The following is a 16,224-nucleotide window of genomic DNA, read 5'->3' as shown; positions in this document are numbered from 1 at the left end:
AGAACGACATGAACCCGCCACTGCCAGTGCGAGCGTCTAAGGAAGGCGGCTTCAAGGGAACTATCCGTGATGACGTCAGTTACCACCAACCGCTAATACCAGCGTTTAAACACTGTGAATCAAGTTAGGATGTAGAAAACAAGGCACTCATCTTTCTAGTTCAAGGTATCAGCTATGCCTAACGCAGGGAAACCCTCTTGTGTACATGAATCATAACAGCAGACAGATCACTATGACAGGACATAAAGAATCAAACCGATGGGAACTCCAGGATATGATGCAGACTCCGTAGACAAGGACAGATCATGATGCTTCCAAAAGCATGAGTAGGCAGCTCTAAAACTCCAAAGACACCTGACGGCGCAAGGGATCCATGCAATCCGTGTAATTGAACCCAGCCAAAAAGCAGTAAAATCATAAAGCACGCAGACTCAGAAAACCCGGTTACTGGTACTCCGCCAGCTTCTCCGACACCAACTGAAGAACCGTCTTCTGAACCTCCTCCCGGGGACCATCGGCGTTGACGGTCAGCGCATCCCATTCGCCCTGGGGTTCCTCGAGAGCCTGTAATTGCGAGTGGACCATGCCGCTCTTCATATAGTGGGAGGGATCACGCTGCTTGACGCGCTCGATCAGGACGTCCTTGTCCAGCTTGAGATAAATGAAGTGGATCTGGACGGAGGGGGAGCCGTAGGCGGCGACGCGCATGACGTCTCGATATTTCTGCTTGAGGGCGGAGCAGGCAACTACGACGCCGGACGGAGGGTGGAAGTTGTTGGCTTGCGAAGGGGAGAGAGCCTCGATGGCGGCTTTGCGCAAGGAGATGAGCCAGTCCCAACGGTCCTCGTCGGTTAGAGGGATGCCATTGCCCATTTTCTCCCGGTTGGTTTGTGAGTGGAACTAGATGGGTGCCTGTTAGTTCGATTTGCGCATTTTGCAAAAGGCCGTAGATAGAATATCCGGGGGATGAGAAGTACTTACATCATCTCCTTCGAGGAAGGGCAGACCCAGCTCCTTCTGCAGTATCCGTCCAACGGTACTTTTCCCGCATCCTGCAGGCCCAGTGACGACCCAGATATGTTGGATATTCTCGGCTTTGGATGTCTCTGACCGCATTGAGGTGGCCGAGTTGTGATTCAGAGAAACTTTGGTGACTGGCGTCCGAGAGGCATCTACAACCGCATTGGTATTTATAGGCGGTTGAGGCCTTTCCCCAGCAGAGAGCATAGTGTGTACAACAAAGGAGTACGGCTCAAACAGAAAAGAGAAAACAACGGCACAAGAGAGCCGCGGAGTGAACAAAGACTATGACGCTCTAGTGATACACGGAATTCGGTGGGCGGTGCCGGATGGTTCAACCAACTTTTGTGAATGTTGTTGAAGTTAGTGGATGTATATAAAAGGCGACGCTTTTGTGTCTTGAGTGCTTAGAACTAGGTGAAATGCAGCAAACCGGGTTGTTGAACAGCGATTGCAATCAAAGGTAATACCAGTATCTTTCATGCAAGTTATAAGGGGAATAAGAGAAGGGACAAGGGAGTAATGGCTAAATAAAAAGGAAGAAATCCAGCAGGCGGATATTAAGTATGAAACCTGGGTCTGTGGGGACTCTCATGTCGAAAGCCGATCCTGTAGGGAATCTTGACCTATTGTTTTCTTTCAAGTTGAAGTTTCAAAAATATCGAATCATACAGACGTAACGGGAAATTTCCGACGACTTTTATTTGGAAAGTCTGAACAACTTCTATTTGGTTTCTCCATAGCCTAATCTTAAGGTGCCTTACTCCGTACAGAGTACAAAGTATAGATTACAGCTCAGTGGGGGGAAATCGCGAAAACAGCGAAACATTCGACAGGTGGGGGACTTTCGAGAAGATAGGAGGTTCCGCCAGCTCGGGCGTTAGTGGGAGATCGGTTTCTTATCCTAGCTATTTGAAGAGGCTCACCATTGCAGAATGGAAATAGAAAGAAAGGTACCATCTGAAATAATTCCAAAAATTTGAAGCAGCAGAGCAGGTTGTATATCGCCATACACCAATTGTTACACTGTATCTTTTGGATGAGCATCAAATACGTACGAAATTACGTCCCCGTGTCATCCCATCTTTTCATGATGTCACGGGTAAAAAGAAGGTTGTCCTGCACCGGGGATCCGGGACTGATACAGCCAATAATACGATTACAAGTGAGTTACAAACACTCATCATAAAAAGCCCCCACGCTATACCAGAATGGGTGTGCTATGTACAGGGCGAAGCAATTTTCCCGTGTTATTTTCATTTATTATTCCCTTCTATCTAACGGAAGACTATAAAGTTCAAACTTCAAAGGACGGGGAATGTGGACAAGACTCTCAGGAAGTACTCAAAAATGATCGCCGGGGACCAGACACCAGGATGCTGTGGCTAGTATGGGCTGACGGGAATAAGGTAGCGCGGCCTGACAGACCCCTCTACATAATATCTATCTATTATCCGTCTACTGACCAGAAGTTGATCGATACTGATTGCAAGTAATGGTAAGAACGAATGGAGTACACCTAGTATTAACTCTGTAATCGGAAATACTCCCCCACGCACTCTGCGAGATCTTCAATACCATCAACAACAAAAGTGGGATGATTCAATCAAAGTGCAAGTATCTATCCCTAGCTACACTGCGTAATGTGTTGCTCGTTCATTTCTAACTCATCCCTGACGATACAGCATGGCTGTACAACACTTCAATGTGCCAATGTTTGATCCCGTGGACAAAAGGAACAAGGAGCAAACGATAATAAGTGCATTATGGACGGACTAGTACTCCGCACTTCAGGAGGTAGTTTGGCATCTCATCCTGATAGGCGCTCAGCAGACAATCATTTTCCAAACAACAAAAGAGCGAACCTGAAAGTCCGATACCGCCATTTCTTCAAACTGTTGAGCGTCGACACTCCACCACTCAAAAGTCAAAGATGGTTTGAACAGCAGTGCCGGCCATGTGGCCCACCGCCTAATTGATTGATCTTGGGTCCTTGTGGCTTGCAGGGGGACGTGGCTCAATCCGGGGAAACCCGCCAGCTTGCATGCAAACAATTCGCTGGCCAACATCTTCAAGTTCCTACATTGAGGACTCCCGTATTTATCCAAACCTTGTTGGAACTTGGAACTTGGCGGGTATCACGAGACTTGGGTCTCAGCCTCAGAGGACGATATGTTTCGGGACACAAGGGCTCCGGAAATGTGTTTCCAGTTGCCTTACTGGTAGGCTGGCGAATTTCTGCCCAAATCCGTTCCTCCAGTCAAGCTCAGGACAAAGACGTGTCGAACCTGTCGAAAACTGCATTATTTTCCGCGTCTCCCATGTTCGAAGGTTCCAGGTCGTACTGAAACCCGCTTTGAATATTAGTTGTAGTATCTTTGCCCTCTATTTTGCAAAAATATATTTCGCGACGAATGGCGGGGTGCGGTAGCAATACTGATACCTAGGGACTCATACGTCTGTATTTTGACCTACTCAAGAGATGGTACACTGCACCCATTATTCTCCATCCTGGACCCTGATTCAAGATGGGTGGGTATCCAGAGCATTGCTCTTTAGCCAATTTTTAGCACGGACATGACATGAGGAAGTATGCAGTCCATTGGTCAGCATCTGTAGCGCGTAACAACATAGTAGTATGTTACAACTGCTCCTAGCACTGAAGATGTCGAGTTGCTTCATATTTTCTAAGCCATGGGGAAAGTGACTCGTATGTGTTCAACTGTTAATCTACGAATTCCGCATATGCAGACGCAACTGTTGATGGAATAACGTCTACTACGATGCCCGGATATTACGTAATCACCATATGACGGGCTAACCGTCAGGCAGTCGTGGATCATCGCCTTCTGCGGTCACCAACCCAGATGGAAGCTTGAGCGAACCTAAGCGGCATGGCAATTGTGTGATCCTATCTGATTTGACTGCAAGAACTTGACGTGCGCACGAATTCCAATCTGGTTTAACCTTCCTAAACCCTGCCAGCCGGCCTCCGAAATGACTTCTCTCTTCTTCTCCACTCCCGTCGACATTGACGTCGTGCTCGAAGACAGCGATGAACGCCAGACTGTCGACGTGAAGCTCGATAAGGGCCGCCGCGAGCGAGTCCCCCTTTACATGGATGGGGAGTCGGTGAAGGGTGCTGTTACGGTTCGACCAAAGGATGGGAAGCGATTAGAACACACAGGCATCAAGGTGCAATTCATTGGCACGATCGGTATGGGAGCCTGCCCGTTCGAAGATTGCAGCACTTACTGCCACTGGTGGTTGAGATTTGAACTGACCAAGCATTTTGCCGAGCAGAGATGTTCTACGATCGAGGCAACCATTACGAATTTCTCTCGCTAGTGCAGGAACTCGCAGCTCCCGGAGAGCTGCAACACCCACAGACCTTCCCCTTCAACTTCAAGAATGTTGAGAAACAATACGAATCATACAATGGTATCAATGTGAAGCTGCGGTACTTTGTTCGGGTGACGGTCTCGAGGCGGATGGCAGATGTGATTCGCGAGAAGGATCTCTGGGTCTACTCTTATCGCATGCCCCCGGAGACCAACAGCCCAATCAAGATGGATGTCGGTATCGAAGACTGCCTGCATATTGAGTTTGAATACTCCAAATCCAAGTATCACCTGAAAGATGTCATCGTGGGGCGTATCTATTTCCTCCTCGTGCGGCTGAAGATCAAACACATGGAACTATCCATAATTCGACGTGAGACGACGGGTTCTCCTCCAAATCAGTACAACGAGAGCGAGACGTTGGTACGATTCGAGGTAGGTCGGCCCGTTGTTTTGGCACAACACAGAGGATGTTTGCTGACGTTGTTCTTCTGATAGATCATGGACGGGTCGCCTTCGCGAGGTGAGTCGCATCCGACTGAAATTGCTTCATGTCACACTGCTCGCACCCCACAAAAAGCAATATACGTTGTTGAAATGGAAAGATCTTTCTGCTGATCATGGCCAGGCGAGACAATTCCTATTCGTCTGTTCCTTGGTGGGTTCGATCTGACGCCCACCTTCCGTGATGTCAACAAAAAGTACTCCACAAGATACTATCTGAGCCTGGTGTTGATCGATGAAGGTAAGCAGAACAAAAAAGCACTTGTTCGTTCGAATGTTCTCTTCATTGGCACGGAATCTGCCCGATCGATTTCTCTGGCGAAGCAACTCGCAGTCCGTGCGACTTGGAAAGCGCATGACCATTATCGCGGCGTTGTTTGCTACCTGCATTGGTACCTGAGGATTCCATATGTTCACACTGCCCAATAATATCCCACGGCATCCCACTGGACATTTCAATAGCCGGTCGGCTATTGAAACCACCTCAGACCAGTCATGGTGGTCATTCGGGCCGGCTGACTCTGAAGTTTCTCTCCGAACGGCAAAACCCCCCACGCTAAGCCACACTTGGTTGATACAACTCGCGTGGCGGCCCCACTAGGCCCCCGGTTTTCGTCATTTCATACGTTTTTGTTTCGAAACACAGCTGTTTTGCTCTGTTTTTGCACCGCCCTGCGTTTTGACAACGTACTGACTTGAACACCTTTTGTCCAGATGCCCGTCGGTACTTCAAGCAGTCCGAGATTACTCTGTACAGACAAGCTCCCGAGTTCGCAGCCACCCCTCAAATCGCTCAACAGCAACAGATCCAGCAGCAGCAGCTTCTTCAGCAACAGAAGCTGCAACAGCCCCTACCAGAAGGCTCAGCAACCGCCGGGCCTGGACGCGAATCATATCACACTCAGAAAGTATCCGCCCCTGCCGCTTAGTTAGTAGGCCGAGTATGTCGCATGGCGTCTCGCTTAACATTTCTATTTCATGGAAGTTGTTGAGATTTGGCGACATTTTCTGCTCCGTACATATACCCTATTTGACTCTATATCCGTACCTTGTGCTTATTATGAATCCTTGCCATCAGATAAACTGACCCTGTAGGTGACGGTCAATGATTTATTCTTTAAATAAAGTAGCTCTATGTGCCCAATGAGGTTTGAGAATGCAACACTCGCTTTCCGCAAATGCTTATCTCTTAAACTATGCCCGATTGAGATATATTTGGAATGATCCACAGCGTAAAATGCAAAGTATACAAATTAAATATCGTTGCCGACCCGATCTAAAACCGCTCCAAGAACTTGGAGAACCTCTCCGTCATCTTTTTCCCTCCCAGCGACCTGCACCGCCTTCACAACGAGTGGATATATCCATTCTAGATGTTTCTTGTGATGTTCATTTCCAGCCTGGCATGAGTCGCCGGATGACATGACCACTGTCCTGATTATAGGCGGAGCAGGAATGGCAGTTGGTTCGCTCCGCAAATCGATCATGCCGCGGAGAAGATGTAGAAGCGCCTTGCGTGCCGGCGTGGGCTGGGGCATGAGTCCGCGGAGTGGCTGATCCGCGATGTATGCCTTCAGGGATACGGCGCATCGGAGTATGAGATACGGGGAGACAGAGCGTGAGAGTAGAACGCGGGCTGCCGTTTGCTCCGGATTGGTTGTCTTTTGTCTGGATGTATCGTCATTGCTCGGCGAGATTTCAGGCTGGGGGGCTGATGCGAGCTCAAATAGTGTGTTGAGTAGAACGTATGCCATCCGAGCGCGTGGGGTTGACGGTGGATCAAAGGTTCGGCCAGGCCGGATATCGTATATGCCCTCCAAAGGCTCCTTCTCCGAATACTTGATAGGAGCACCAAAACGCTGTTGTTGGTATATGAAAGATGAGTCAAATATCGTACGTGCAAATTGGCGTCGTATATCCTCTGGAATGATGGATGCGCCTAGAGATGGAATGATGATCGACTTGAGCTTGTTCATAGCATCGATGTCGAAGGTTTCGTCTGCGTGGATTTTTGCTGGAGGGATTGAACCGTTTCGATAACCTTTCGCAGAGGCAATGCCGTTCGCAATGTCTACCACACACTTCCAGAACCGCGATATCTCTTCCAAATTTGCGTTTTCGTATTGCTTTTCGACGTATGGAACCGCTACATAGAGAATATCCAGCACTGCAGTGGTCGATTTCTGCCATAAACTGGGATCTCGGTCTTTTCCTGCCCACTCGTATCTTTGAACAATTGGGTTCCCAAGATGCTCTAAGGCGGAGGTTAGAGAGCCATTGGAGAAGATATCTTTCTTGATACCGAAGACAGCAATATACCAGCCCAGGAGCTCTACCGCGCTTTTCGAGAACGCAACAAAAGTTGGCCTTCTCGGATCAGAATCTGGGGACCATTTTGTCAATGCGGAATCGACGAAGTCAGCGAGACAGAAAACGATCTTTGGCTGAGCCCCCGGCTTGTCTGAACACAGCAATTTCACACACTCGATGATAATTGCTTGTAGATCCGAAACCCGATCCACATCCGGCGAATAACGAGGGGAGATGGAGTTCCAAGCGAGGAGGCGCAAATGAAGGAGAATATGCTCAATATGATCGTCTCCTAAATCGTTCTTATAGAGATGATACAACTGCTGAAATGTCTGCAAGTATGCAGATGATGCCTCCTGATTTGGGCGTTCGAGGTCAATCATGTCCTCCTTACAAGCAGGATGGCCAGCAACCCACAGCGACCAAGCGAGTTCGAGAGCCTTCTTGCTCATATCATCTGTCGTCTGTGCACGAAGAAGGATGTTTGCCAGACTAGAGAATACTGCTTCACTTAGCTCCAAAAAGTTCGAGCTGATAAGCTTGTGGAAATATCCCAGGAGTCGTTCCCAGGAAGCGTCAAAGGCAGCGTCTCCGACAATAGGCTCAAAAAATGTAGTTATCAGATTGGAAAACCCCTTGATCGTGACAACTGCTGTTTCTATCCAAGACTGAAGCACCTCAGACCTCCTGGCCTTCTCCGCTGTCCGAGAATTTGAGAGTTCAAGTTCGATGGCCTCAACCATTAGGAACAAAACACGATTCAGGCACAGACGCCATGCCTTGGGTGAAAGTTGTTGCCCGTACGCATCAAAAATCCTTAGAAGTGTTTGAATCGCGCAGTTTCGGATCTCCAGCCTGCTATCCCTCGCAAGGCTTACAATCCGAAGAAGAAGCAGCAGCCACAGGGCATTTCGTGAGACTGAGGGCTCATCACCTCTTGCAAGAGTCGAAAGTGTCTCCTCGCTGACTGATAATTCAACATGCGACTCAATGCAGAATTCCTCGATTTGCCCTTGCAGAAAATCAGAGACATTCCAGAAAGATGATGTCGTTGTCAATGAGATATTGAAGTCCTCTTGCTGTAAAGCGAAACGGGACAATGAGTTCACGAGGTCCAACCGACATTGGCGTGGCAAGAGAGCGATAAAATCAGAAGCGACTAACTGCAGAGATTTGTATGCCGCACGAACGAGCCGAGGCGAATTGGCTACCGAGCGTGTGTCACGCGCCCTGCTAGAGGTATCATCTGCCACTGTCGCACTCTCGCCGTTGATTACGTCTCCGAAAACACTGGAGATCAGACTGAAGACAAGCGTCCATGCATCATTGAAAGACTCTGCATACTGCTCCAGGATACTCTTCAATGTCTCCAGACTCTGCTCATGAATCTCTATGACGGAGGTAGATGGTGGTAACCCTGGCATGGAAGCGTTAACCGAATAAAGCGTGGAGACTTGCATGTTCAGAGTTTCCAGGTTTCTGAAATGACGTGCGTTTCGGACTGAATCATCAGCATTGTCTCTCTGTTTCATAGTCTCAAATACGACATAGCTGAGTACACCATTCGCTTTTAGACGAAGTCTCTGGCTTATCTCTGAGTTCGCGGCGGTGGCAATCAAACTCTCAGTGAGCAGCTGCCAGACGCCACGGTCGGAGTCGACCAACGACGACAAGCGTTCAAGGTTTGCTTGGGCAAGCTCTTTTGCTTTGTCCAAGACAAACTTCAGTTCTTCATCCCGCACTCTGGACTTTTCGACCACAGAGGACACACCCCGGTTTTTCCTCCGTGCCCGACCGATGCGCTTTTGCGACGGTGACGAGTCAGATGGCCCATCCTTAACTGGTTCCTCAGTCATGCCGGAGAGGGCAAGGAGAGCAATCAGCAAACCGTCAAACGAATCGCTCGGGTAGTCACCAGTGCTCTCGAACAACTTGGCAGAGGCTGCTTGGACAGCTGTAATTTCTGCCCCGAAGCTGGCTTTAGACATATCGCCTGACACATCTCCCGCATTATTAATAGAGTTATTTGTTTTGCTGGAGGCCATGCCGATGAGTAAGTCTACATTCTGCAGCGTTTCCAGAATGATCGACCAGGCCGGCTGGTCTAAAGTGGGACCGAGGGCAATCCCCAGATTCAAGAGAGCACGCAGACACAGAAGATTTCTAGTGCTTAGTGACAAGGAAGCAATGTCCGCAGATGCTTTCGGGCCGTTCGCAGGAAATGGGGAGCTAACAAGTGTCACCGCGCCGCCCTTGCGTTTTTCATCCATAGCGGTAATGCTGTGAGAATCTGAGACGGCGGCTGCAGTCGAAGCACCAGCCACATCAGCTGGCATTGTAGCCTTCGCTAGAGTAGTTAAAAAAGCGTCCCGCGGAACGGACAGTCTGAGAAGGCCGGCAACATGAGCGAGCTTCTGGAAAGATCGAACAAGGTTGTGATAGTATTCTTCATCCAGCGAAGCGTAGAGAAATGTGGAACAGGTTGCAAGTATAGCAGGCCAGCAATTCTCAATGATGCCGGCGCAGGCCTTGATTGCGGTCAATTGAGGGTGAGAATCTAGGTCCAAGGGATTAAGGGGCATCGCGAGTTTCTTGGAATTCGATCTGTGTATAGTTTTGCCGGAATCCATCCTCTGAAGATCATGTGAAGGCCCAGTAGAAATGCATTTGTCGGGGCTCGTAATCCGACTTCTCCGCTTCTGCTTTGGGTCTGGGACAGTTAATGGAAGTATGAATTTCGCCAGCCCTTCTGCAAATGAGGTAATACAATTGAGCACTAGGTTGTAGATGTATGTTTCAGGAGGAGATGGCGGATCAGTCTTGTCCAGCAGTTCGATGTACGGCGTGCGGACTGTGCTCCACTGACTGCTAATTCCCTGGAAACTAGTCTCAGTAGAAGGGCCAGTGGCCCCGATAACCCCAGCAACTCCGCCGGCTTCAAGTGTTATCTGCTCTTCTGTTATGGATCGTGCATGTTCAGCTCGCAGGGGTACAGTTGAACGACTGCTGACTCCAATTAACGAAGGCTTCTCAGACGCTAGACGAACGAGAGCGGCCATGTGATCCCTGAGAATATTCTTCCTGTTGTCTTCTCCGTCATAAAGAGAATAAATGAGCCGAACTAGCCCCGGCTCGGCATAAAGTCCTCTGAAAACTTCCATACAGAGTACTCTTTTCCAAGGCGACGTTCCATCAGGTTCGAGAAGGTGAGTCAGCAACCCAAGAGCCATCTCGCATTCCGCTGTCAGAAGGGACATGTGACGCTTGAGAAGTATAAGAAGAATCCGAGCAACGCGACTGGTAAGGGCAAAGCCGTGCCTCTCAGAGAGGTACCTGACTGTCATTGGCATGAGCCGAGTCCGCAAGACATGCGTGAGCTCCGCATGACCAATAAATAAGTGTCCGCTGTTAGTGAGAACGCTCTCAATGAGTTCCAATGTGAATGTTTGAGAAAGTGACTTGATACGCAGAAAATGCAATTGCTCGCCATCTACAAGCCGGCACAGATCATCCAAGACCTTTATGCGCTATGTCAATTAAGTCCGAATACGCAGGAGTCTGATGCTTACCCGCAATGCATCGTATGCAGAGTATCCGATGTTCACAGAGTCAGCTTCAAGCTTGATACTCACTCGTGGCTTGCTTTCATTGAGAGTTTCTGAAGATAAGTCAGCAGACATAGAAAGCCAGGCCAAACAAAGGTAAATTCTAACTGTCTTCTTCAGCAACTCGTTCGAATGTCGAGACTACTAACTGCTGTAGTGTGGCCGCTGCTGTGCTAGATACGGCAAGGGTTTTGCTTGCTTGCAACGTAGCGCATATCTCTAATGTACTTGCAAGAAGCTCTCCTCCTAGGTCATTGGAATAATGCTGCAAAAGTGAGGGCAGAGACTGCAAAATTTTGAGTTGGATATCCAGACCTGGATGAGTTAGTGATTTGAAGGACTATCAGCTATGAATGCTTACTCAGGCTAGTTGACTCTTTCAACCCTCCAAGGACATCCTTCAGCCTCTCAGAAGGTAGAGACCGCGAAGCCACAAGTCTCTGCAAGCAGACAACTCCGATTCCGGCAAGCTTTGCATGTCGACTATGACAAGCTAAGATGAAGGGATCGACAAATCTAAGTTTGCGCACAAGATCTCTTGGGTACTCAGTAATCTTCCCAAGCAGCAACAAGGGCGGCGTATGGCATTGCTTGACACCCACCAGCAGATATCTGAGCCTCGGAAGTTGAAGGCAACGCCTTCAAATCATTCAGTGACTCCTCGGCAGCCTAGGCAGTCAGTAAGCGTGAGTTTCATGAAACTTCCTTCAATAGATGGGAAGCAAACATTTCGCAAGTCAGAATTCTTCCGTTTGGACTCCTGAATCAGATTCAAGAGTTCTGTTTGCAAGAACTGTGAGGACATTTCCGATCAGTGTGTACAGTCGCACCATGCCCAACGCTGCCAGTCCGAGGAATATCTCCTTGACTTTTCTCCCTACTGGTGATCAGGTGTTGGCTGTTATTCGTTCATGGAGCATTTAGTGGATTGTCAGGAGACTAAGAAATTCCACACCCGAACCAGAACTCAGCGCGTTACTTCCCAAATAACAGCCATGAGTCGTCAAGGAGTAGAGGGAAAGATAATTGTGTTGCAGCCACTCAGCAAAGATAATGCAATCGTGTCGATCCACATACACCGTTACTGTGATAGATAGCTCTATCTGGTACTAGGTGGCTTCTACAGGGAATGCCAAGACGTCAGTGGATACGCCGACCCCACGTGATACAAGTGGCTGGCGTTATCATCACGTGAGATGACTCTTCTTGAAATCAAGGCAGCAGTGACAGTTACCTCAGGCACGCAGGCTAACCAAAATAAGTGGTGCATTTCAGAGTGCCCCTCTTCCTCCCGCCTTGATAAGGTAGGATAACCTCGCTCTCTCCAACAACTTTTTGTCCGAGTAAATAACTCGTATTGTCCCGTCTTCAACAACTGTCACTGCAATGGCCGCAAAGATTCCAAGAAACTTTAGGCTTCTTGAGGAGCTTGAAAAGGGAGAGAAGGGCTTGGGAGCAGGTGAGCATGCGACCAGTCTCTCATGACGCATCACCCCACTGATATCATGATGCTCTCCAATTTAGAGGCGTGCTCCTACGGTCTTGCGGATGGCGAGGATATGATGATGAGCAATTGGAACGGCACCATTCTTGGCCCACCCCATGTTCGTCCTCTCTTCCGATCGTCAAACCTACAAGCCAGCTGATCTAAGGAAATTAGAGCGTCCACGAGAATCGGATATACAGTGTCCAGATCCATTGCGGTCCTGACTATCCTGATAAACCCCCAACTATCCAATTCATTTCACGCGTCAACATCCCATGCGTCGACCAGAAAACGGGAAAAGTATGAACCTTGGCCTACTGCTTCTCAATCAATAAGGATATCCCCTAATTGTCGCTTAGGTCGATCCCGACAAACTTCCCTGTCTAGCCCAGTGGAAACGGGAATATACCATGGAGACGATCCTACTTGAGATCAGAAGGCGAGTATTCGACCTTTCATTCACCTTCCGAGTCGGCTAACCAATCGCTTAGATACATGGCCCTACCGCAACACAAGAAGCTTCCCCAGCCCCCAGAAGGCACCAACTTCTGAGTCTATCTCCTTGTACATGGATCAGACAATGATCATTGGAGTAACAGGTCGGTTCTTACGTTAGGTCTCTCTCCTTGCCACATTGAGTTCTAGAGCGTGTACAGTCTATGCATATCAGCAGGTATTGGCGTGGTTTCGTTAGAAGCCCATTTTTCAGGCAATCAAAAAGCGAAACGTGCCAGAGTTTATATCTGACTCTAACCTGGTAACAGCGACTATGAGAGTAATGCGGCTTCATATTTAATATTTCAGTCAGCGGTTATTTGCGTCCAACCTATATAGACCTAGACAATGGGACCAGACATGCTTTCGAATGTCAGCCATGAGGAGGAAAATGCGATTGAGAGCGTAACGACGACTCCCAGACAAGATGGCTGGATAATAGGTGGAAAGTACACTGATAGATAAAAGGGATCTTCCAGATATGTAACGATATCCGGATGTACCTAAGGTATATAGCTCGATACCAATCACGTGATCTTCGTATACATCATTATTTTGTCCATAATCACATGTTCTGGAGATTAAAAGAAAGCAAATCATTATTTTGTGTCAAATTGATCAAGCTATGCATCGACTCATCGTCCCAAAATCCTCCGGGACGCATCGATATGCTTGTGAGTATTATATTAGAAGATTTTATTATTGAGAGGCACATGCTAACTAGTCGTCTCCAGGTCTGGCACTGTATCGAGCACTGCTCCGCCAGTGCAGCAGATTGCCAGGTGCAGTACCTGAGCTCCAGCCATCCAAGTCGCTAATCCAGCAAAAGTTCCATAAGTACAAGAATCTTCAAAGTCCGTCACAGACTGTCAATGCCCTGAAAGCTGGATATGAGGTACGGCTCTCAGTCACTCAGTGTCATCTTCCGTTTCATTACGACTAACACTATCCGTTCAATCTGCCAGGCTCTCGACTTACTACATTCAGCGTCTCAGGGCAATGAACATGACCGCCACCGTATTGCGACACTAGTTCTGGAGAGCCAATTGATTAAAAAACAGACCACTGAGTTCCACAAAGCATTAGCTAGCACGGTTCAACCAAGGCCTTTATCCAAGAGAGAACTCAAGAAAGAAGAATCGAGGCGCTTTCAAGAAATGACTGCCCGAAGGCATCCAGACGCCACCCCTATCCTTTCCCGGCCCCGACCCATGGTGAATGGAAGACGCCGGGTCCCTGTGCTCGTCAGCGCACGGGGAATCCCATTCCTGCGCATCAAGAAGCCCCAGCCCAAAAATTTGAGCGGAGTCATTCGGACAAAACTCGATAAGCGCTGGCGTCGGATAGAGCGCCGGGAAAAGCTCGGTGTTGAAATATTATTCGCCAAGGACGAGGATGAGTGGGATCAGTTGACTCTTGGTCGGCCAGAGACAGAGACATGGTCTGCCGAAATCAAGAAAGCTTTGACCGAGGTGAATACGCAGCTAAAGGAGTCAGATTTAAAGAATAAGGAGCTTGCCGAGGCGATGTGGCAAGTCGTCCTTGCGGAGCGCAAATTGGCTGCGGAAGAAGAAACACAGGGGTCAACCCAAGGATGAAGGGTTGTATCAAAAAGGCGGTCTTCTTTTCTTCCAAGCCACTCCTCATGTTGTGAAGTTTGCGCTCTGCGAAGCTCCATAACCTATCGTACTATACGAGAGATTGCCGTCTCGTTCTGCTGCAGGGAGCACAGCTGACCGTTGGTCGCCGAGCAGCTCGCTTGTGCGAGAATTCCAACAGCATCGAAATGCCTGTGATGCTGAGGGGTAAATGTGGGCCAACAATTTCATCCCCATAATACTTGATGCGGGCGTTTAGTACGTCTTTCTAAGTGTTTTGAACATGAAAATCGGGTGGTCAATCCTTAGAGAGACTAAAGACAACCAGCTCTACTACCCTTGTTGCAGCTTGCGGTATGAGCAAGCATCTAAATGGGATGTTTTTGATCAGCCAGTCTATCCCGGGTCCAATCATACCTTTCGTCCTGGGGGACAGCGAGATTAGCTCAATTAGGACATGGTACGAATTATACGGATACCACGGTGCCTATAGGTGGAATACTTCAACCATCTACAAAGTCATCGGTGAGGTTATCACATGCGTGATCTTCTCAGTGTCCAGCGCTACTCGCAGCAAGTGTATTTAATGTTAGATCCAGATATGTACAGGTGAATGCTGGAGCAAAATCAATCCAGATATACCAGCACTCTGTTAAGACAAAGCACCTCTTTATGCGGTTATTTTCATCTTCTCAACAGCGGTTGGAATAGCATCCTCATCGTCCTCATCATAGTCTGCTTTCCCTGCCAAACCCCTCTCCCATAATTGCTTGCCAGTAAGCTTCTCTTCTTTGACCGGTGTCTTCTTTGGCCTCTTTTCGTCCGCCTCTTTCTCCTCACGCTCCTTCTGCTCCTTCTCGTCCATTTCTTTTCTGAACCTCTCTCGCCACTCTAAAAATGTTTCAGGAGTCACCGCCGTGCCCTGGAATTTCCGATTCTCCTCCTCTTCTGCCTTCGCAGCTTCCATCTCCTTCAGCGCCTGGACAGCGTTCGCCCGTTCAGCCATGAGTAGTTCGGCACTTTCTTTCAAAGTGCTGACCAGAGTGAAGACCATAGCCATTCCCAAGTTTTCCTCGATAGTTGCCTGTAAGGCTTCAAGGAGCCGAGCACGATCTTCCTGGATGTCTAGCAGAGGGTGCTTGGGTGCATTTGGAGGGGCCGAGATGTCAAGGTCCGGGGCAACGTCGGGATATTCTGGTGGGTATGACACCTGAAGAATCAGGACTGGCTGCTCGGTTTCTTCCTCATCTCGGACGTCATTTTCGGGCGTCTCTAAATTAATCGATATCCGGTATGCGGTGTCCGAAATATCTGAGTGTCAATTCACCATTAGCAGCTGAGTGCATTCAAGATCGCAACTGCGAATCAAGACAGCTGAAGCCCAACCTGTAATCTCTTCCGGAAAAATGGAGTCAAGCACCTCGCGCTCCTCGACCTGCTCTTCACGGCCCATTCTGCTTCAAACGTGCTAGTTGTTGGTGGGGTATTGCGAGTAGGTTTTCGCAGACAGATGCACAGTAAGGACAGAAGTGCAAACACTCGGACGTTCGAATTACTACAAGAGTCCTGACCCCAAAGACTTAAGTATACTCATTTGACAGCTATTCTCAAGCTTGGATGCGCAGGAATGCCCATAGACTGATCTTGCGGTCCCGCATGCAAACGAGGCAAACAGATAAGAAACGACCAAAATTATTTCATCCAAAAAAGGGAATAATTCCAATGCTTCTCCGCCTATCTGAAATACAAACTCGACAGAGCCCACGCTGTTGGATACTTGTTATGATAATCTATATAATTTGAACTGACATCTTCTATTCTCAAAGAATTCTACAGTACGTTTAAGACATACCAGTCCAATAAGA

At 48.5% G+C, this 16,224-nt stretch overlaps 6 protein-coding genes across 6 annotated transcripts; 3 read left to right on the top strand and 3 right to left on the bottom strand.

The window, feature by feature from the left end:
- Window positions 1–444: 444 nt before the first annotated feature.
- Window positions 445–1,227, bottom strand: Aud_007151 (gluconokinase; the record flags this gene model as incomplete). Its single annotated transcript, XM_043292044.1, has 2 exons — window positions 445–900; window positions 982–1,227. 2 exons carry the CDS (start codon window positions 1,225–1,227, stop codon window positions 445–447), a joined length of 702 nt encoding a protein of 233 aa, XP_043147979.1.
- A 2,790-nt stretch (window positions 1,228–4,017) lies between these two features.
- Aud_007150 (vacuolar protein sorting-associated protein 26) lies at window positions 4,018–5,794 on the top strand (the record flags this gene model as incomplete). The annotated part of the gene is made up of 5 exons (XM_043292043.1): window positions 4,018–4,237; window positions 4,324–4,796; window positions 4,860–4,884; window positions 4,990–5,106; window positions 5,580–5,794. 5 exons carry the CDS (start codon window positions 4,018–4,020, stop codon window positions 5,792–5,794), a joined length of 1,050 nt encoding a protein of 349 aa, XP_043147978.1.
- A 324-nt stretch (window positions 5,795–6,118) lies between these two features.
- On the bottom strand, window positions 6,119–11,585 carry Aud_007149 (putative endosomal peripheral membrane protein (Mon2); the record flags this gene model as incomplete). The annotated part of the gene is made up of 5 exons (XM_043292042.1): window positions 6,119–10,693; window positions 10,745–10,833; window positions 10,889–11,095; window positions 11,383–11,449; window positions 11,508–11,585. 5 exons carry the CDS (start codon window positions 11,583–11,585, stop codon window positions 6,119–6,121), a joined length of 5,016 nt encoding a protein of 1,671 aa, XP_043147977.1.
- A 581-nt stretch (window positions 11,586–12,166) lies between these two features.
- Aud_007148 (E2 ubiquitin-conjugating protein MMS2) lies at window positions 12,167–12,745 on the top strand (the record flags this gene model as incomplete). The annotated part of the gene is made up of 4 exons (XM_043292041.1): window positions 12,167–12,239; window positions 12,305–12,384; window positions 12,441–12,566; window positions 12,626–12,745. 4 exons carry the CDS (start codon window positions 12,167–12,169, stop codon window positions 12,743–12,745), a joined length of 399 nt encoding a protein of 132 aa, XP_043147976.1.
- A 641-nt stretch (window positions 12,746–13,386) lies between these two features.
- Aud_007147 (LYR motif-containing protein) lies at window positions 13,387–14,359 on the top strand (the record flags this gene model as incomplete). Its single annotated transcript, XM_043292040.1, has 3 exons — window positions 13,387–13,435; window positions 13,496–13,656; window positions 13,727–14,359. The coding sequence occupies 3 exons, from the start codon at window positions 13,387–13,389 to the stop codon at window positions 14,357–14,359; spliced, it is 843 nt and encodes a 280-aa protein (XP_043147975.1).
- Window positions 14,360–15,029: 670 nt separating this feature from the next.
- Window positions 15,030–15,812, bottom strand: Aud_007146 (RWD domain-containing protein; the record flags this gene model as incomplete). The annotated part of the gene is made up of 2 exons (XM_043292039.1): window positions 15,030–15,670; window positions 15,746–15,812. The coding sequence occupies 2 exons, from the start codon at window positions 15,810–15,812 to the stop codon at window positions 15,030–15,032; spliced, it is 708 nt and encodes a 235-aa protein (XP_043147974.1).
- Window positions 15,813–16,224: the final 412 nt, after the last annotated feature.

Source organism: Aspergillus udagawae (genome assembly GCF_001078395.1).
Source record: "Aspergillus udagawae IFM 46973 DNA, scaffold_5, whole genome shotgun sequence".
NCBI lineage: Eukaryota > Fungi > Ascomycota > Eurotiomycetes > Eurotiales > Aspergillaceae > Aspergillus > Aspergillus udagawae.
The sequence above is the reverse complement of the archived record's forward strand: the minus strand, read 5'-3'. Positions and strand labels throughout refer to the sequence as shown.